This window comes from Coturnix japonica, chromosome 3, assembly GCF_054131305.1.
Source record: "Coturnix japonica strain WE chromosome 3, WE-NBRP24, whole genome shotgun sequence".
NCBI classification, from domain to species: Eukaryota; Metazoa; Chordata; class Aves; order Galliformes; family Phasianidae; genus Coturnix; species Coturnix japonica.
In genome coordinates, this window is record NC_140665.1 from 56,972,879 (window position 1) to 56,995,078 (window position 22,200).

Below are 22,200 nucleotides of genomic sequence, written 5' to 3' on the forward strand. Positions count from 1 at the left end.
TACTTCCAAATGATAGCTTTAATGTTGGGGATCAGCAGAGCTTGAACATCTGATTTCAATTCCAAACTTTTTTGATTAGCATACGTTGATGTAGTACCCCAAATACACTTACAGTTTCTGTTCAAAATGGTATTCTTCTGTAATGATAGAGCTGTTATGTATGAACTGCTAAAGAGAAGCCACACCACCGCTGCTGAATGGACTAAAAGTTGGACCAAGAAGAGGAGAAATAAACTAAATCATTCTCTTTAAATAGACAGAGCCAGATTTGCCACTACCTTACATCTTGTATAACCATTTAGATCATGTCTATGTAGGGTAACTTTTAAGAAAACGAAGTTATAAATGCATAATAAATCCATCTACAAAAATTCCCTGCCTATGAAGAACAGAAAGTAATTTTAATTTGTAAAGTAATAAAGACTGAATGTCAAAGTGTAATACTAAAATTGAAGTCAGAAGTTACATGAAGACAGCTTTTCAGAAGCAGTAATTTCTTCATGTAATATTTGAAAGTGTTCAATTCAAATTCTGCTTTTGAAAATCTTCTGAGCTTTCATCTCCTTCCAAGTTTAGCCCAGAACAACTATTAGACGGCTGACATTATGAGTCTCAAAACAAAGTGATTTATAATGTAAACAGAGAAAATAAATCACTGTTTCAGAACTACCTACACCACCACAGATTAGATCCAGAAGGTCAGACAAAGTTGTCATTGAATATTTGAGCTCTCCCTGCTGCAGCTGAGGACCACAACATACAGAAGAGAAAATCCAGTTAATGAACTCAAGCAAATGCACAATGATTGCTACTTGCCTAGGTACAACTGGGTGCTTGGAGAAGCTCTAGGTTATTACCTACAAAGAATGTAAAATGATCACAGTCAGTAGCTTGCATCAAATTAAGAAGCAAAGCTTTCTCTAGCTGGAGCAAGCAGATACATTCACCAACGCCCTCTTGAAGAATATTTGACCACCAAAATGAGAAGAGCCATTAACATCCTAAATTAATGGGCTTAGTGGTTTTCAAATGAGGTATTTTCATGATGGACATGGTGTGGATTCAGCAAAGTTTTCCCTTTGACAAATACAGCTTCAATTTCAAAGATTTGATTAGGCTTAATACCATTAGGGAACCATTACTGATTTTATGCTGTTGTTGTTACTGCTTTAACTATCAATTTCTGAACCAAAAATTGCAGACAGTTGGCTTGACCAAGAGTCAAGGTTTAGGAATGCAAGAGCAAATCCAAAGTACAGATGAGCTTCAGATGTGGACAAACTTCACAGGGTTTAACAGGCTCTCCAGCGTTTGTCAGGTCACAGAGGCGCGTGCACGTGCGCGCACACACACATTTGCTGCTTTGTGTGTTTGTGTTTTTTTGTTTGTTTGTTTTAAACACTGCAGTCCTCAGTCAGAGCAATCTGAGCAGTTATTGCATGCAACAGTTAGAAATAAAATCTCATGACAAACTTCTCTGTTCTACTGTATACCTCTTAGGAAAAAAAAAAAAAAAAAAAAAGAAAACCAGAAAACAACAGGAAAAAAACCCCAAAGCAAATGAAACTGATCTTCATAATAAGCAATCCTTGATCACCACCACGTGTTTCTAAAACAGCCAGATGTTCACAGTTTAAGAAGCCAAATAACACCACTACTTTTTGTAAATGTTAATGGTGAAAGAACAATAATAATGGTTTTAGTCAATCATCATTAGGACTTGAAAGCACAAATATAAATTAAATAAAACTCAGAAACATTGTACAATAAAATCCGCTATAAACAAATGTAATTGAAAAGAACTGCTCTCAACCTGTGTTGTGGGCTTCATCTTGCTTTAAAATTAAAAGCAGTATTTATTTTTCTGAAGCGTCCAAATGAATGTTCATATCCAGATGTCTTTACAAAGAAACACAATCTTCATTCCTTCCTCATTTTTTAATATGTTTATATTATATTTTACTTCTGGTTGTCCTTTTCTTCCTTGGCAATCCTTTTTGTCACACCACTGAAATACTTCTCACGGAAAGAATTGTGTCCCTTGTATGGTGTGTACTGACCATCCGACAAGTAAGAATTCTGGTCTTGATCCTGTATGGTACCAAAATGTAAGCATTAATTTTTATGGTACTAAGTTCAGCATGCATTGCCACTGTTTTTCCTCAGATCATTACAAACAAGAATAAAGTGTATGTATATGTTACAATTTAATGGCAAACATTCCGAAAATACACTGCTGAAGTTTTCCTTGGAATTAACAAGAACACATACATACATCTTACTACTAACTCAGTGACATGTTTAACAGAAATGAGAATACATACGCAGTGGATTCTAACTCAACACTGATCAAATACAGACTGTAAGCAATTTTTTTTTTCATTTATTTTGCCGCGCAGGTTTGTTTTTCTTTGTTTTAAATGCAATTATTCCAATTTCTACTCTTTACACGAATCTGATGCCAGCTGTCAATAACATGCATTGCAAGCTTGAACCGCGCTGAATCACAAGTCTCTCAGCAGTTAACCCCAGAATTCAACCCTTGCACGTTGAAATGAGAGCCCAGGTACTATGTCACACAGACTTTTATAAAGGAAAATACAAAGATTAGTTCTCAGAAAAAATATAACCTGAATAATTCAATCACTCCTTTTGTGGAAAGCAGATACAAACAGAAGAGGAACACAAAAGATTAAAAGGAGTTCCCACAGGTACTGAAGTACTATCAGGGGATTTTATTTGTGTGCACTATTCATGTACTTCTGAAAAGTAAAGTTGACATAATGAAGCCCTGCACATAAAATCTATTTGACATCAGCCTATAAAACAGTTTAGAAAACTGACCCATTATATGAATGACTATATATAAAAGTTCAGTTCATCACATGCTGTGGCTTTGTGCAATTAAGATATTTACCAATTTGTTAACAGCATTCTAACATGAATAATACATCAACCTTTTTATCTCAGAGCTAAAAGCTGATGTCAAAGTTAAAAACAGTTTAGCATTTATGGTTTACAGTTTATCACTCTCAGTAGCAGGATGGGTCTGATATGAACAGCCTCATGAGTACAACTGAACTATACAAAGAGAAGATAAAAAACAAGCATACAACCAAACTAAAATTCTGCTAAATGTTTCTTCCTAGTGCTCCTTCACAGCTTATGTAAAAATTTCAAGCAATGCAGTGACATATAAATCAGTTCATTGTTTTAATATACAGTTTGGGGTTATTCATTCATATTTGAAGTTATTCCGGTATGCTTTAGCACAAGCAGTAGTAACACGGAAGTAAATATACAAAAATAAGGAATTATATTACCCAGTTGTTACAATGGAAAATTGAACTAAATGAACTAAGTTCTAGTGGACATCCTGCCCCCCTTCAGCTATTTTTTAGCTTTTTTAGGCTTCCATCTAGCAAGATCAACACCACATCCTCTGTTGTATGTCCTAACACATTCTAAAGGAGCGAGACAAAGATTTTACAACACAGCGAGACATTTGTGTGCATGTGCAAGTGCCCTCTTCTGGACACAGTAAGAAATATCTATGAAGCTGCTCTCTTCTGCTATCCTAGCAGATAGCCATCAGCACGCCAAAGGCTTCTATTAACTTGCTGAAAATTAAGTGCCATGTGCATACCTAACACATAAAGCACATACAGTACAAGCAGTCTGTCCTTTTTAGATACCATGATGCAAGAAAATAGCAGGAGAAAATGATCTCAGTAAGCCCACTGTAGATGCAGGACTAATTGTTTTCTATCACCTGCGAGAGGTGAGACAAAACCTCATAACATGTCCATGGGAAGTATATCTATATATTATTGGGAGACAGGAAATGAGGAGGACTTAAGTCCTTTTCAGTCTGCCCACTCCTCCACCTCTCTTATGCTGTACCACTCTGAGGAAAAGTACACTTGTTCTTCCACTGAATTTGCAGGTCAGTAAATCCTTCTTTGACCTAAGCTGGTAATGTATTCTTATACCTTTGAGAAGTGTTTTAATGGTGATTTTACTTAATTCACTTGTTTTGAGAAATAGATGAGATATCTGACCCTGAAAAATAATGACATAGGTGTCAACAGTATTTTAATATAAAAATTAATCCCTATAACCTCTAAGAGGTCACACATCTGTACACCATTCATCTCGATTCCTTAAGTAACAAAATGCTAACTTGGGTTGAAGGGAGGAAGAATGGAACTACCTCCCTCTAACCCCAAGCTGGTTAGGGAAAAGAGGGGATATGGTATGAGAGGGAAGAAACTTCAAGTTAAACAGAGCTGTAAGAAAAGCATCTGTATTCATCAGATGGACAAAAGTCTGGCACTTCACAACACAGAAAAATCTATTTTGTAAATCCAGGCCTCATTAAAAGCTATGCAGATCACTGCTTGCTAGATGAGAGATCTGCAGTCAGGCACTGATTTCTTGGGATGGCTTACAAAGAAAGCTCCTGGCCCACACTGTCATAATTCCAGCTTAAGTATTACCATTCTCTACCTCTTTCCTATGCAGACATGACTGCCCAATAAAAACGTTAATGGCTTTAAAGAACAGATTAGGAATGGCTTCTTAAAAAAGGATAAGAAAATAAACACTAAATTTATCCAGAGAAGCCACTCATTATTGACATGTACTAATCAAAGTAATTTTACAAGGAATATGAGAACTAATCAAATAAAAGAAGTTCTTGAATTTCAGACTAATGATTTTTTGAACAAATTCTATAAAGGGAGCTGAATGGGTACTATCTGAGCACTAGGAATACACTGCGCTGAATTCTGCAGGGATGAGACTATGCCAAAAATCACCTTCATGAAACTGTTCTGAATATTTGGCTTGGAATTTGCATAGGCATTGAGCACCAGATCATTTCAGTGAGGAAGCTGGTCAAATATCCTCAGCTGACCTCCATTTTGAGTAGCATAAATAGGCAGAACATACATCCCAAATTTCTCACTTTTGCAGTAAGAGAAGACAACTTTGGGATCGTGGACAGGAAACAGTAATGAATGGATCAAATCACTGGAACTGTTCCAGTTGCTGACCATGCTTTCCCTCACATGCATTAACTGTCCATTCCAGTTAATATACATGTTTGAATTCAGAGAACGGAGTTGAACCAGTGTTTTCATATAGGCAGTCCTTATACCCCTTTTAACCAACTCACCAGAAGAATCAGGAGTGATACTTATAAAGCTGCATCTAAGGATGACTAGCTTTTGATTCTCTTTGAAACATGTGTACGTGGTTTTCAAGGCATAAACTTTATAGTTGGTTCTTTGGCACAAAATACTGACACTTCCCAAGAAAACATTTCCTTAGGCCATGTGTCAAGACTGATCAGCAATGTTCAGCCTAGCCAACAGTAAGCCAACTCCTCCCCCAGAGTACTGGTCCTACCATGAAGACAAAGACTTCTTCCTTTATTTGTAGAAGTCAGAACTAAAAACGTTCATTAACCATTGCTCGTTTTCTTTCTTATATCATCCTTGGCTCTCGCGTTGAATAATTTAAGTTCCCAAAACAGCAGACTAATTGTTAACAGCAGTTATTGCATAAAACGTCTCCTCTGAAACATTTTATGATGAATTCTGTCACAACTGAAAGCCAACAAAGCTCTTGTCAAAGCGGATGCTACCAAACTGCTTTTACCTAATTTGAGTTTTCAGCTTAACACTTAACTGCTTTAAGAACAACACTAAACAACACTAAAAAGGTGTCGTGTCTCTGATAAATGGAAGTGATGGAAGAAACAGGAGGGAGCTTAAAGATAACAGGAAAGCTTTGTTTTTCTTTAAGTCTTGGTCAATATTGTGTGTAAGTTTACAAGTTTTTATGAATCTGGCATGCTTCACTTCAGCCTTAGGGTAATTATCCACATGCAGTTCTTGTTTAATAGATCTTCCTATCCTTATCACAGCTTCCTGCCACTCTACATCTGGTGCTGAACAGTAGCTATAGAAACCACCTGCACTAATGTTACACAGCTATAAACAACTTTCCAGATCAGGAACAACAGGGTCACATCCAGGAACAAACACAGCTAAATGTAGTAGGAAAAGTTCTACACCAATAAAGACTCTGGAGTGACTGCGTGACATGGAAATGCTGGACCCATCCAGCACTGTGGATTTGTAAACCTAGTGCTCCAGAGCCTCTCCATTGGCAGCCTTACACTCAGAGCAGAACCTTCAATCAAGTTTTCTGAATTATCTCTCCCTAAAATTTCTAGGTGTTTCTCTGTATTTCAGTTCTTACATATGACTGTTTCAATCTTGGAAAGTGGAACTTGTGTTTTGCTCTCAAAAATACCTCTCTCCATAATTCAGTGATGTTAAACTCACACAGTCCTGCCCACTCAAATATTAACTAGAAAGTTCTATTTCAGTTAAGAGTGTTAATAACGGAATTGAATTTGCTGTGAAATTTGCAAGTGATTGTTCGCAACAAACATTGGGGTAACTGAAACATAATGACACCACAGCATTTATAAAATGTTAGTTAGTTTTGAGCATTACACTGAGCTGAACCCAATATGTGAGTTTCAGTTACAAATCAGTCCAGTAAAGAAAATGGTAACTTTCTGGAGATGCAAATGCCTGCAAGTTGTGGATTTTACGATCACATCTGATGAGTCAGAAGTATCCATCTTTTTTGGTTTTTTGAGATGTAAAGACACAAAAGTACACATTATGGAGAGCCATGGAAATATGAAGCAGGTCAGACAAGGGAAAATGGGTGGGGAGATCTTTGGAAGGCAGATGCTAAACATTAGATCCTTAACCAAGCAGACACTTGCAAAAGAGTCAATATGTACCCTGGTGTTTATTATAGTTCTACAGTATAAGAAACAGTGTGTGAGACTTAGTATCCTTAAGCTACATAAAAGACATCTGGAGTCCACAGCAAAAGCACCGCACAGTTTTATCTAGGCAGTAAGTCTGCCAAGTAGCATCAGGTGCTCAAAGCTAAGTGTTTGCAGGTGTGAACATGTCAAAACACTACTGAAGAACATGTGATGCACAAAACTAGAATAACTAATAATGACAGTCTATTCGCAGAACATACTCTTTAAATCAGAACATCTTATCCTACAGCACTGGCAGCCACATACCTGCTGCCATGTAATAAAACTTCTGCAGAATACCTCCGTGGACATCACAGACATAAATGTCAAAAAGGTTCGTAATTTACCCTCGTGGTTTGTTACTGACAACATTGACAACTTGGGCTCTAAATTCCACATACGTGTTTTTCAAAAAGTTGCTTGAAAACTGCAGTTTTGTTAGCCATACAAATGCAGTACTGAAATCCTGCTGCGTTATCAGTGTGAGCACCATGCAAACACAGCAGTACATCTGTATCTCCTGCCATTTTAAACAGCTCTTCCAACAGAAAAGGAATGCTCACATTTTGCCAGTGTTTTCATTAACAATTTGCATCTTTTTAACAGCACTAGCAGGTGAGAAAAGCATCAGCAACGGCATGGAGACTTGAATGCAAGTGTTTACTAGTCTCGATGTCTCCAGAAAGGAACTTGGTTTGTCCTCCCCCACGGTAAATCTAAACAAATCTCTTTGCTTCATTGTACTCACGTCATAGGAACATAGGAACATCATTACTTCCAAAAGCTATATTCCTCCTAGTCAGATTTAATGATCAGAAGTACCACACTAAAAATGAAGTAACAGTTGAATATGGTTTACACGTACCATCAGATCCACAGAGTACTTGGTATTTAAGATTTACTTAGGCACCGAGTTACACTTCAGAAAATGGGTATTTCGGCATCTCAACATCTCCATGGATCCAATTCACTGAGTTCAGTTTTCCAAGAAAAGCATATGCAATTTCCATAAGCAAGCATAGTTTTAAAGATCACTTTCACCCAGCTAAAGGGATTTGCTGAAGACTAAAAGTTTATTGGAAGATGAGGAGAAAAAGCAAAACAGCAAAACCAGAACAGTCCATTAAATCACTACCCAATTTACTCGGAAGAAATGTGTGGCTATTTTACAAAACCTCCATCATCATAAAAGACTCAAGTGCGAGAGAACTGTGTGAAGATCAAATGCTGCACAGCACGAACCTTTCATGAGCGCAGCAGCTGCCATTTTACACAGCATAATCAAGAATTTAAGCTTACCTTGAATTCCTTCACCTTTTCCATGGTTATCAGGCGCCTTGATGTGTGGCTGGAGAGCATCTGCTCACAGTTGCTAATAAGTTTCAGGCACGGGTGGCGGGGAATGATCTCTTCTGTGTATCTGGAAGAAATAAACATTCAGAGCTGTAAGCTCATGAACTGAAACGCTTGCGTCTAAAACAAAATTCACACAGATTTTTCACAAAACAGATTACAACTAAAAAGCCTATGACAACTTTCTATTAAGTGACCAGAAGCTCAAGAATTGTTGCTGAGTTTATCCACCATATATTCAAATCTTTTTTACCCCACATTAAACATACAGAATAAGTGAAAACATTACTTTAAAGGGGTCCCACCCACATTTTCATGATCTATTTATGCTGTGCTAATGCATGCATGCATTCCTGTATCAAGTGGAAAGTATCTCAGCCAAACAGGAGTAATAACTTCTCCAATCAAAAGCTGTGATTTACAAAAAATTAGGAAAAATAAATAAATCTCACAGCCAATATATATTAAGCTGCAGCAAGACACAGCACCAGCTTCCTAAAAGGATCCCACTGCGCTCCAATTCCAAATCATATTAAACCAGCTCCTGTGAGTGTAATATTCCTTAGTTCAGAAGCTGGTGCTACAAACCATACAGTAATTACTTTATGGCAGATTTTTCTAAATAGAAAAAAAAAAAAGAAAAATCAATTATCTTTTAACATCAGATGCTAGTGATGTGGAATGTGATTAAGATCTTCCTATACAATCAAGATCTTCCTACACAATCAGGTAGTTACCATGTTTAAAATGCCTTGCATCTCAGAAGCATACTATTTGCCCTTGGAAATAGGAAATTACCATATTGCTGTTTCTCCAAATGTTGAAGGAGGAATTTAAAACTTAATAGTAGAGCATTAACCTAGCTCATAAGATAAATGACTTCAGATATTGTTTCCGTATATTGCAATAAAAATCAGCCATTTAGGCTTCATATATGGTATTGTCAGTGACAATGATTTCACATAAGATGCCTGCTCTCACAATTCGCCTGTGGTTGGGATTCAACAGAAGCCAGGCATCAAAACCCAAAAAAAGAACTGAACCATTTTTACACAAATCAATGGAACTTAAAAGATATAACAGAGGAACTTCTCTTTTTTCCTGTAAAGATGTGGATTTTTTGCACTTGACAAAGTAGATTTAATGTTCTAGAAGAAAGGGCAGTCAAATGCAATACAACTGAAAATAACTTGTCCTGTATGTACGGCACAGGCTTGTGAGAGTAGGCATGTCACAAAATGATGGGCCTGCAAAGCTGTTTAGGCACACAACCTAGAAGGGTGCTGAGGAGACCAGGCTGAAGTACATAAGCAGTACAAAAATCAAATTCCACTAATCCAGACCTATTAATAAGACAGGGAAGTGATGCAAACTTCTCTAAGTCATAGTTTTGAGTTCACTAACAGTAGCTAAAAGAAGAGAAACTTGCTTTTTTCAAATGAGTTTTCACTATGCTCACCCAGGATTTGGTAGAACAAATTTCATACAATCTCTGCTTTCACTACTATTTAACACTAACGTCAGAGGCTCAGCTGCTCATGCAATATTTGCAGGGAAAAAAAAAGCCAGCCTTCACAAAACCCTGCCACAAAGTTTTCACTTTAGAGAATAGCAATACAAGCTCTGAAGTGTTAGTAGCTTGCAACTTCAAAAGCAAAGAACCCATAATACGATCCCTCTGGGTACTGAGTGAAGCCTTGATATTTATTAATTTAAAGATAATAGTAAGCCATTAAACAAGTAAAACAATACTACAGACTTGCAGTAGCATTTGTTTTTTATTTATTTATATTTCTGCATTGTTCCAAAACTTCCAGATAGACAAAACAGCCTTTCAGTCCCTTCTTGTGTCTGAAATCAAGTCACAGCTTCTGCTAAGTGAAGTAAGAATATGCTTTTGACAAGGGAGTATCCAGTGAATTCTCAGATGTTTTGTTCTTACTCCCCAGGACCTTTCTTGCATGTAGTACACCAAGCAGCCTCTCACTCTTAATAAAGTAGGCACTCTGCCACAATGTCCCTGAAGTCTCTCTTCTTAAGCATATAAAAGCCTGACTGCAAAGGAATTAAAAGAATTCAGACTCAACAATGATTTCAGTGTCAGAATGAAAGAGTAAACTTTGGTGTGAGATGCTATCTTGCAGAATGAGAGATCGTTTTTAACTTTGTTAAAAATCCTTGTCAGTTAGCAATAATGCACACATATACATGCTTTTAACAGACATCAATTTTAACCTAGTTCTAATTTAAGGTAATACATAAGGATCTCAAATAACAGAGAAGCCTGATGGCAGGTGTTGCCTGGGCATATTTGATAGCACAACATACCAGCAGACAACCTCCTATTTTTTCTCTACATACATAAAATTTTCTCTCAACCTCATAGCTGAAAATAAAGTGACCGTAGAAATATTCTGTGCTAATACAGTGACTTACAGATTAATTTATACAACGAAGTTTGAAATAAAAAGTTTGTACATAGTGTTAAGAGGCAATCCAACTAGAGTTTGAGAGAACTGACATCCCCAAACCAGCAACAAAAGTAGAATGAGAATACATAGCTGACAGTTACCAACAGCTAAACATTTTATCCCATGTGCAGAAGTGTGCTCTTAGTAATGTTCAACAAGTAGACAAAAAACTCAGTTATCTTGACAAACACAACAAATGCAGTAATTCTACAGCTACCATACATTGACTTCCCTTTACTATACAGCAGTTTTGAGGAAAAATAAATGGCAACAAAACTTACTTAGGAGATAAACTAAGCTATGCAAACAGACATCTCTTCTCTTAAACTCAGCCATCGTCCCAGGCTGCACTACAGAGCAGACAGCATCTCGCAGTCTCTGCTGGCCTCTCTCGTCCTTAGCAGCGCTGCTTCCTACACTTCTTGCCTCTCACTGTCATCTCTTGTCAACTGACTTTTGATTTCTGAGAAGAAAGTTAAGTTAGTAGTGCCAAACTCCAAACAGCCAAGAATGTTCTATGCACCTCCATCGACTACTCTAATAGAAGTACATATTAATAAGAGCTTTTCTACTACTATCTTAGGAATCTATCTGCACCTCAAAAGCCTCCTTATCTCAGCTTAAATCTCAATCCTTTGGACATGCATTTACAAGGAGATGTGATGGCATTTTCTTTTCAGTTACAGGCAGGAATTATCTCCTCTCAAAAACCTTATTTCAAAATCCTATTTCCCTCATACAAAGTCTTAACCATATGAAGAATGAGCAATACTTTTCAGTGCTAGCACTAAGAAGGTCTCAGCTCTCTATGCCCAAATATTTATGGCTGAGATTCACCATCTACTCTGACATAGTACATACCAGAAATCAAGCATACATACTCAGGCCTGTATATCGGCAGCCAGTAAACTAATCTTCCTCCCATCACCAGATATTCTGCTGCAAACTTCAACAGGTCAAAAAAGATGTCACTCAGATGATAGCTGGATGAAATGATGATGTGATTTTCTGTGCTAAACAAAAAATTGCAAGTGTAAGCATAAAAGCACAGGTAAAAATCATATTTCTAAATTAATAATAATAATAATGATAATAATCATAGCACTATTTGAAATCTACAAAAAGTACCCTAAGTCAATTTTGATGTGCAGCTTCTGCTTTAAGATTTGCCAAATTCCCATGCTGATACATCAGACTATCACCTACCCCTGAAAATCTAAGAATCACAATTGTGTTGGGAAAAGCTATTTTACACAGCATCTTTCCTAAGGGCAATTTAGAGTAAAAGGCAGAAGACAAGGAAGGCCATGCATGTGCAGAAGCCACATGTAATCCATGAAAGGAAAAGAAGCAATGGAAAACCAAAAGCTATGGTTGAGTTAAAATAGAAGCATTACATTTTAAACCAATTCTGCAGCTTGCAGGGATTGAAGAGAACTTTTAGAGGATGGGAAACACAAGGTAACAGTGGTTCACTGAGGTGAGATACAGGATGTAAAATCTCAACACGTGCAAGGAGGTAGAACAAAACTAAGTGGATTTCAGATGTATTAGACATACTAGTTTTGCAAACAGAACAAAAGGGGCTTTTCTTCTTCATTTACTAAGATTTGTTACAGAGCTGACAGACAACCAAGAAAAAAATAAAGAATCTGATACTGCGACTGGCTTCCTATTAAGACTTTGATATTCTTCGACAGAGAGGACAGCTTATTTACCTTCTCTCAGATGATTTAACTGATTCCTTTTGTGAGCCTGTTCTGCGAGTAGCTTCTCTGATACCATATGGTGCTATTAAAAGCAAACAGATCACATGGAGATAAAAAATTCACTCTTTGCCCAAATAACAATATACAGTTACGTTATACACATACAATAGTGCACAGTCTGTAGCTTATGCAAAGTTTGGGGAAAAACCCTTAAAATTTTACAAAGAACGTTCATAAACATCTTCAATGTGTAAAGAATTACTTTGAAACTGTTTCAAAGAAAGCCATCAGCTGTAAGAGGTTTCTATTACACCCAACATTAGCTGCAATACAGATGAGAATGCTTTTCCATACTATTAATTAAAAAATTTATTTTCTACATTTCCAATGCATGGCAAATAATCCCATCTTCTTTTGTTGACAAACACCTCTGCTATCAAGCTTAGCTAATGAAATTGTATATATAACATGTATAGAATGTAAAATGAAATTGTATATATAGGAATTTCTTGCTAACACATTATGCAAATGGTAATTCTCATACAGACAAGCTGAGCCAGAGTTGGCTTCTCTCACGTATTTCTGCAAATTTCTAATAGCATTACATGCTTATTGCATGTTAGTACATGTGCTCTTGTAAGAGAATTTAAGCATTAATTTAAGCATGGAAGCACTAGAATTGCCATTTCATAAACACAGAAATTTCAACACAGTTTAAAAACTCAGTTCTATGCAATGCTAATATTCTATGTGACCTCATTTTCAAATAGGCTGAAGAACCACAGGCAACACAAGGAAAAGTCACTCTCTCCATTCCCAATTAATACAAATCTGTCATTACCAGAGATCAGAATTCACTGTATCAAGCTCTCCTACTTATTCCCTTAGCCTCTACTTCTCTCAGGTGTGACAAATGGCATTAAATGCACAAGCTTCCAAAAGAGTGGAGGATCTTTACAAATCCCTAGTGTTTCTAGTATATAAGTGTACTATAAATGCATTTAAATCTCTCTTTGGAAGCGTTCCAATAAGCACTTAAAACATGTCCGCAGAAGTCCATTAGAGCCGCATGGCAGACTCACATGTTGCGGACTCGGTGCTGACAGCAATGTGGACCATTCTGGTAAGAAGCTTCCACGCACCAGTAAAGTTATGCTTTTACTGAATTAAAATTCTGAGGATGATCTTCAGCCATATTGGTTTTTACCATCAATCATAATACTCTCTTCATGGAAGAGAGCATTATCTCCAGCTTTGTTACACAAGTATAGCTATCCTTAAATAAATGCAGAGATGACACAATGCAGAGCCCCAACGGTCATCTTCTGCAACATGGAAACTGCAGACATGAGCATTCATCAAGACGTGTTGTTCTATATTGATTTCACACCTGATCCTCCTGTGTCCCTTCCAACTTGGGATATTCTATGATTCTATGATCCTGGCAACAGTACTTCAGTCACTGTTATCAGGCAACAAAAAACATAAGCAAACTTACGGTCTGTAATGATTGCATCAAACAACGTCCCCTTTCGCCATATTGGTCTTGAAGAATCAGAAACCAATGCGTCGAGGTAGTATTGTTCTAAACCATATTGTCGGAGATTAGCTCTGATATTTTCATCTGGCCCTCTCCATTTCTGGTTTTTCCTGCTTGCCTTGCCTTAGAGAGGAAGGAAAAAACACATTCTCAACCATGACCTATTTCATTAGAAGTCTTTCATATTTTTAGAGGGAAGGAATTAAGCCACTAAAAAAATCTAAAAAACCTCCTACCTTACCCTACTCACCATCACAACTATTTGGTATCTGGATTAAACTTTCTAAGTAAAAAGGCACAACAAAAATACATGAGAAACAGTTAAATTTTGAATATGTTAATTATGGTATATCACTATCCATCCTATGTAGTAAATTCAACAATTTCCACTGAACTTTTTCAGAGAAGTAAAACTGGGACTAGACTTGCTGGGTTTGGTTATAAGCAATAAGAAAGCACACAGCGATTGTCGTTACTATTTTGAACTCTGTTTTGGTTTTCATTATTCCTTTTATTAAATATATCCTATTTAAAAAATGACAGGATAGCTTAGCTAGGACACACACAGAACGGTCAATAAAAATAAGAGCAACTAAATGCTTCATCTGGGGAACCACCAAACCTCTCATTTCTAAGACAAATCTTACGGCAACCTCCAGTAAGGAAAATGCATCTAGGTTCATAAAAGACAACAGCACTATAAATCATGGTTATATATAGCAGAGGAATTATGTGGAATGTAACTTAGTATGTACTTATAATTGCTTCTGAATGAGACACTTCTGATCTGTTCAGGAAAACTGATGATTCCAGTCTGAAGTAATCTAAAATTTAAACCTTGATTCAAAGTGTCCTGATAGGAATTATGGTTTTGTGTTTTTCAATCAGACATTCCTATGAAATAAGGATGAAGGGGACAGAAAACTAAGACAAAAAATGAATTTTCAACAAATGAAGTGAGGCTCAAACCCTCCAAGTCTTGCACCTGGGTCGCTGCAACTCACACTACCAACACAAGCTGGAAGATGAAAATTATCTACTAACATCACTATTTAAATATTTCAAGAAGTGAGATTTCAGTGGCTTAGAAATATGTAACACACCTAATCCATGGATTGTGTTGTAATCTATATCAGTACCACAGACGTACGCTCCAAAGTGTGCTGAGGAGATAAGGAGGCCACCTGTGAATGGGAAAAAAGGGGAAAATTATGAATTATTGTCATTAATGTTATCTGTGTTACAATTTTTTCCAAGGGAAGGAGCCTGCACAAGCAGTACACCAGACTCAAACCCAATGAATAATAATAAAATAACGAAAGAAATAAAAAGAATTAAAGCTACAATCCACTCAGAATCATTGCACAACTATCACCACAGAATATAACACCAAGTTCCTCATCTGTTATCACTGATCTTCCTCATCTGGTTATGCCACTCATCACTGGAGACTTTTCTCAGGAGTTTGTATTTCTCTGTATTTTAAGGCACTAAGACCCTTTGATCACTCAGTAATCAAAATTATTATTCCCATTCTACAAGTACTTCTGACAAACAATGGAGAAATTATTACCAAACAGTGTCTGATCTAAGTTTGTATCCTTCATCACATCAAAAATTAAACTTGAGTATGTAGCAATGGTCAAGATGAACCTCATAGATATAATTGTCTCCACTGTAAATGTATCAAAAAAGTTTTCTTAATTCATTTACTAATTGAGAATTACATGCAGATGTATTGAGTAAATAGCAGCATACAGAAAAGAAATATGTTTACTAGCTTCCTTATCTAACAATAAATCTAATCTAGTTTACCACTACCATTGGGATCTCCATTTCTAATAAAAAAAAAAAAAAAAAAGCTAAAAAACTTCTTTTAACAGCTTCCAAATGAAAAAGGAAAGGATGGCAGAAGATTATCAAAGGCTCGTGTTGCTGTTAATCAGGAAGTATAGAGCTGAGAGGACATTTTAAAACTGAGCAGTAACCAAGAACCCAGCTGTGAAATCCACCTTACTGATGCCAACTGCTTATAAACAGAAACAGTTCCACTAAAATGAGGGGGACAGATTCTGCAAGACAAGAGGCCACCAGCACCAGAAATACACAGACTGCCTGTGTGGATGACATCAACCCTTGCATTCACTGGCAACCTGAAAAGGAGCGTCTCAGGCAGCTACACTGCCCCATACCAATTGCTCAGCACAGACAAATCTTCAATATGTATTGCACATGCAAACTGAAGATCCTGCCCCAGGGCACAAGAAAATTCTAGAAAATATTATATGCTAACCAACTCTACCAAAAGTGAAGGTGAGGGAGAAAAAAAAATAATAAAAATCTGTTTTTTCTTGTGAAATGGATCAGGGAAAAGCAAGGTTACTCACCCCATAAGAGTCACCCATTCCCCTCGGCTGTAATCCCTCAGAACAGATGGGCAGTACCTCCAGGGGGTCAAGACAAATTTAGCTATCCCTGACCCCAAGTAGGGCATACCACCCAGTCCTACAAAAAAAGTAAGAAGAAAGTACTTTGCCCATCTAAGAGTACTTTTAATCACAGGAGAAAAAAAAGAAAGAAAGAAAAGGAAAGTATGAATTTAGAGCTTTTAGATCTCAGCTGGTACTGGTTGTGTTTACAGAGAAGGTGAACAGATATTTAAATGGTCCATATGGTCTGCCCTTTGACCTATCCTATATTAGATAGATGTACATAAAGGATTAAACAGAAAATCACTGCATCCAGTGATGACTATTAACAGAATGACAATGGCACAAGACTTCATGGCCTTCCGTCACAGTGCCTCTTTTTCCTACCTCCTGAGCGCAGATGAGGGTCTGGGCATATCACTATCCCCCATAATGTCAAACTGGTAATTCTTGCAATTATACAGCATCATGAATTGGCAAAGGAAAACAAGGGACAAACACCTTCCAAAGGTACAAGCAATAAGCTTAGTGAGTTAACAACAACTGTCTAGGAGGACAAGATAAAAAGGCTTTATTTTTTTCCTAGAGGTTTCATTTTACCCAACACCAAGAAAAAAATGTATCTGAAAAGTTTATAGAATTTACATTCTGGAAATCTATCATTTCAATTCTGCTTCATTAAGAAAAGAAAAAGAAAAGGAATAAAAGCAGCACAATTCTAAGCACTTTTTCTTCCACAGACAAATGGAATTTGTCCACTATTATGCTAATCTGGAAGGCTTGTGATTTGGTTCATTCAGCAAAAGCAGCTTGCTTCCAACAATCAAACACCATTTGATGCTATTTGATAATACTTATCTTTTCAGCATTAAAAAACTGGGATGAAATCAAGGTAGGTGTTGGAGTTGCACCATGAAAGAAATCTAAATTACGTGTTTTTCAAAGCACTCCTCGAGTCCTGAAGATATGCTCTTTCCTAACCCATCAGCTCATATTCACTGCATCACTCACAAATACCTCCCTATAGTCCAGTGATAATCCCATAAAGGCCATAAGAGACTATTACTGAGCCTTACTCACCAAGAGTAGGTGCAAAGGAAAAGCTACTTTCTGGTCATAAATAAAGCTCACCAACAGATATAGCATATCCCAACATCTCCAGTGTTCCTATATACATTAATCACAAGGCCATACAGTACAAGTGCCTAGCGCAACAAGAATATAAAATTTGTAACTCAATTTATTGGGCAGTTCAGGGAAAATTTCATGTATATTATTCTTTTGGACTAAATCATTTAAGTCTTAACACTTATCTTTTAATTTTTATAGCTTTACCATTTCTATGTGATTTTCTTTTTTTCTTCTAACTTGTTTTTGTTTCTAAGTTTTCACTCCCAAGAGAATGAATGCCCTGAGAATCTTTTTTTGTGATGTTGGTTTAGTGAATAAAGAAACAAAACTGACAATGAGGTGAAATGAACTGCTCGGGGTGAACTAGAGGAATTTTCTCAACCTTTCTAATGCTACAACCTACACACAAGCACAAGGAAGACGAGTAAATTTCATAAGGAATAATTCTGCATGCAGAAAATCCCCATATCATACGAACACAAATATTAAAGACAAAAACATTGTTTACTGAAGTCTTGTTTCTGAAAATACAACATTTTGAATGTATTTTCTACAGTACAGAGAAGCCATATGCTAATAAGAACTTGTCCTACTAGTGATACTGTATTGTTGCCTACACACTTCCTAACTCTTTCTACTGATTTGTGCGAAGAATTCTCTTCATTCTCTCACTAACATAAGCATTTTTGCTTGTTTGCAGCTCGTGACTTAGTAGCATTGAGCATAATAGATCTTCTATTTCAATTACAACTACAACAATATTTTCCCTTAGATGAGAGGTACTACCACAGCTTGCACTTTATTGTGCGGAATAAAAGCTCCCCCTCCTGGTTTAACCAGGAAAATTCTCAGTTGGGGAGAACAAGTGCTATGTACTAAGCTGTCCTGAAGAGAAGTAACAGTATGAGGGAATCGATCACAACTGGCTATGACCCAATAACCACTACATGACATTACATGCTCAGAAGCATCCTCAAGACTTCTCTGCATAGTTGCCTCCAAAAACGCTGTTCCATATAACATTTTGAAAGTGGCTGAAGGCAAAGTTCGGTTCCTAGTCACTTTGGATTTTAAGCAGTCCTTAATACACATAAACCAGAGTTTAACTCACGTTATGTTCAGAAAGAAAAAAAGAAACACCCTAGTTAAGACAGTATATTTTACACTTCTGAGAAGTCTGTTTAAATCTTCCGAAGTTGGCCTCCTTCTCCCAAAATCCCTCTCAAGATTCATTTTACAACAATCAAATGTCAGTCAGGCACCTGAGGCTGCTGTATCAAGTATAAGTGCAGTGCAAGCAGTAACACAATCCCTCAGTTTTTCTTCTTCCAGTAGAAAAATAAACAAACATACCTGTTCCAACAAATGGATCATATACAATATCATTGGGTTTTACTCTCCCGTGGTTTGCCATGATGAATGACAGACAGGCATCCATGCTAGTATTTCCAATAAAGTGTCTCTTTTTTATGCTGTAGGACTCAATAAGTTCTCTTTGGCCATCTGCAATCTGTAGAAAGAATTGAAATCGCTGTCAAGTCTCAGATACAAGAGATAAGAAGACTAACAGATTTGCTTAAGTAACACTACCCAACAAACGGTGAACTATTTGTTTCATAACACATCAGTCTGCTTTCTGCCTTCTGCAAGTATGAATGATTTCTTTCCAAGTAATAGAAACCCTGATGCAATAACTGATAAATACATCAAGATAGAATCAAAAGCATGTAAACAGTTTAGAGTGAAATTTCTTCTCGAAAATAAGTAAGAAATAGAGCAGCTCTGCTACTATTCTAGATAACAAAATAACAATTCCTGGCAATACAAAGTTAAAAGAATTTCCAAATAATAAGGACATATTAACAAGTGTAAGCACATAGCCAAAGGTCGCATAAAAGTTCCATCTTCACTGGCTTTTCATACTTGAAATCTAAACTGAGGATAGCATTGACAGATAAGAATTCACTGGAAAAATAAAGCCCAAGACTTCATAAAATACATGGAAGTTGACCAAAGCAATCTGGAACAGAGCATGTTCAAAAGCTCTTCCAATATCATTCTGCTTTCATTAAGGCTCAATACAACTTCAGCATTTCAAATTGAAAAACACTTTCCTTAATAGACATGTCCTAAAATGGAAGTAACTGTACCTACGCACCCATCTACCAAAATACAGATCAAAAGGTTCTTCCGGGACGTTGTTAGGGTCCGTTCCATAATCTTCCAAAATCCAGAAGATGTGTTCTGGATTCTTTAGATTCACCTTTCCTCTGAATGGTAGGAATTCAAGTGCCTAAATGGTAAAGAAAGAAAAACAGCTTTTTAAAACATGTACCCTACAAAAACAAAACAACACAAAGAAGCACAACAACAGCCACCAAACCAAAAGACACTGTGCAGTTCTGTCTGTGAGAAATAACAGATTGTTACTAAAAGTACATTCTGACATTCCCCTGGATTTCTAAAATGCCTTTTTTTGTGAACACATCTCAAATGACCAAGGAATAAAAACAGAAGCATAAAGTTTGTTATTAATTGAAGAAGACACAACTTTAGATGAAAAGAAATGAACGTGCTAATTATGCAGTTTGCAAGTAAGGAAAACAATACTTCCGACAGATAGTAAGACATAAAATTTCAATGATGTGCAACTATACCAATTTAAATTGACAGGAGCCCTGCAGAGAAGGACCTGGGGGTCCTGGTGGATGAAAAACCAAACATGAGCCAGCAGTGTGCTCTTGCAGCTCAGAAAGCAAATGATATCCTGGGCTCCATCGCAAGAGGGGTGGTCAGCAGGGACAGAGAGGTGATTGTCCCTCTCTACTCTGCCCTTGTGAGACTCCTGTACTGCATCCAGGTCTGGGGACCCCAGTACAAGAAAGATAGAGAGCTATTGTACAGGGTGAAGAGGAGAGCCACAAAGATGATTAGAGGGCTAAAGCACCTCCCCTACAAAGACAGACTGAGGGTGCTGAGCTTGTTCAGCCTGGAGGAAAGAAGGCTGCAGGTTGACCTCACTGTAGCTTTCCAGTACCTAAAGGAAGCCTATAAACAAAAGGGGAGTCAACTCTTTGAAAGGGTACATAACAGCAGGACAAGGCAAAAATGGTTTTAAGTTGAAGGAGGGGAGATTCAGGTTGGATGTCAGGGAGAAGTTCTCTACTAAGAAAGTGGTGAAATGCTGGAACAGGCTGCCTGAAGAGGTTGTAGATGCCCCATCCCTGAAGGTGTTCAAGGCCAGGTTGGATGGTGCCCTGGGCAGCCTGGTCTTGCATTAAATGTGGAGGTTGGTGGCCCTGCTTGTGGCGGGGAGGTTGGAGCTTGATGATCCTTGAGGTCCCCTCCAACCCAGGTCATTCTGTGTGTGCGATCCCGTGAAATTTTCAGCACTACTTCACATATATAAAAACTGAAAAAAGCACTAAAGGGCACCAATTATTTATCAGATAATTTCAATATCAGTAAACAATGTAAACAGAATCAATAACAGTTAAAAATGGAAAGTGGAAAGACAAAAAAACTAATTCAGAAAAAATCCGAATTAAAATACTGATTAATTAGGAGGAGAACACAAGAGCAGACCAGGACATGAGGGCAGAACAGAAAACTGGCAAACAATCCACAGCTTGCAACTAGTCACTGAACTGGTTTGTACCACATTCTACAATGATAAAAGTTGAATACTGAGATCAAGAAACAGATTTTATTAAAACTGTCACCTAACTCTACCATGTAAATCTCAGAGTTCTGGGCCACACATACACACTTCTGTATCTGTGAAATCAGCACAGTGATATATTTGCCTTACATAGCCTGCTTAGAAAAAAATATCACGAAGTCAGTGATTTCAGTGTTAAGTCAGACACAAAGATCACACGAGATCACAAGCTCTTAACTGCTTTAAAATGTTCAGAAGATCTAAACTTCCATTTATCTTAGACAACACTGATAACGTGGCATAAGAACAACATCAGTAGATTAAAACAAAGGTTGGAGATCTCAAACGCCTACTTACATCTATCTTTTTTATCTTCTGTGCTTGGGTCAGCGTTTTATTAAATGTATGAATATGTATTTTATATGTCGAGTCTGGCTGTAGATATGGAAGCTGAAAAAAGGCAAAAACTGTAATTAGTACAGCTGCAGCATTAATCATTGTGATGAAAGAAACACAGTTTCAAACTCTTAACATGCATACCATCTTGTCCATTGGATAGTTCTTCAAGGATGCATAGAGTTCCCCTGCAGATCTGCCACGACCCCACAGCTCAAATATAGACCTGAAAATACCAATATTTTTAGAGTGCAGCAAGATGGGAAGGCTGAAAGACATCTTAGAGACACTTACTGCTTTCCACCAGTCCTTCTTGGCCAGTGTATTTGGGCTTCACAGTATAATAAAGGATGTTATTTAAGTCTTAGAGTATGCTTAAGTTTTGTTCACAACCCATTGGAAACATACTGTCACAAAGGGCCATTTTGTACACATGGACTTTCTCTAAGCTAGAATAAACAGCCTAAGCCACTGTAAGTAAAACTGCGTGCACGAACAATAAGCACCCAACAGGGAGCATGCAACTCTCTGCAGTTGCCCAAACCAACTCTAAACAAGGCAGCAAAGAGACCATAAAATAAATTCAGTGTGCTCAGAGAGCCATACCATGTCTATGCTGTTTCTTGTCCTGTACTATGTCTCTGAGCCATC

At 37.2% G+C, this 22,200-nt stretch overlaps 1 protein-coding gene across 15 annotated transcripts in view; it reads right to left on the reverse strand.

Annotated features, from left to right (window-relative positions):
* The window catches only part of TRMT11 (tRNA methyltransferase 11), a 27,027-nt gene continuing 4,827 nt past the window's right edge, over positions 1 to 22,200 (reverse strand). For 4 of the 15 annotated variants that reach the window (XM_085541719.1, XM_085541722.1, XM_015858533.3 and 1 more), the window contains 10 exons: positions 21,694 to 21,775; positions 21,511 to 21,603; positions 19,651 to 19,785; positions 18,846 to 19,002; positions 15,036 to 15,116; positions 13,891 to 14,055; positions 12,402 to 12,474; positions 11,565 to 11,696; positions 8,159 to 8,279; positions 1 to 2,091 (listed from right to left, as the gene is read on the reverse strand). In XM_085541719.1, the coding sequence (XP_085397845.1) occupies positions 1,960 to 2,091; positions 8,159 to 8,279; positions 11,565 to 11,696; positions 12,402 to 12,474; positions 13,891 to 14,055; positions 15,036 to 15,116; positions 18,846 to 19,002; positions 19,651 to 19,785; positions 21,511 to 21,603; positions 21,694 to 21,775 (1,171 nt within the window). In that variant the 3' untranslated portion in view covers positions 1 to 1,959. Of the gene's footprint in view, positions 2,092 to 8,158; positions 8,280 to 9,971; positions 10,268 to 10,964; positions 11,147 to 11,544; positions 11,697 to 12,401; positions 12,475 to 13,890; positions 14,056 to 15,035; positions 15,117 to 16,319; positions 16,438 to 18,845; positions 19,003 to 19,650; positions 19,786 to 21,510; positions 21,604 to 21,693; positions 21,776 to 22,200 lie in introns of those variants that run through there. The other 11 variants (XM_015858535.3, XM_085541723.1, XR_014944072.1 and 8 more) reach the window with 10 other exon arrangements.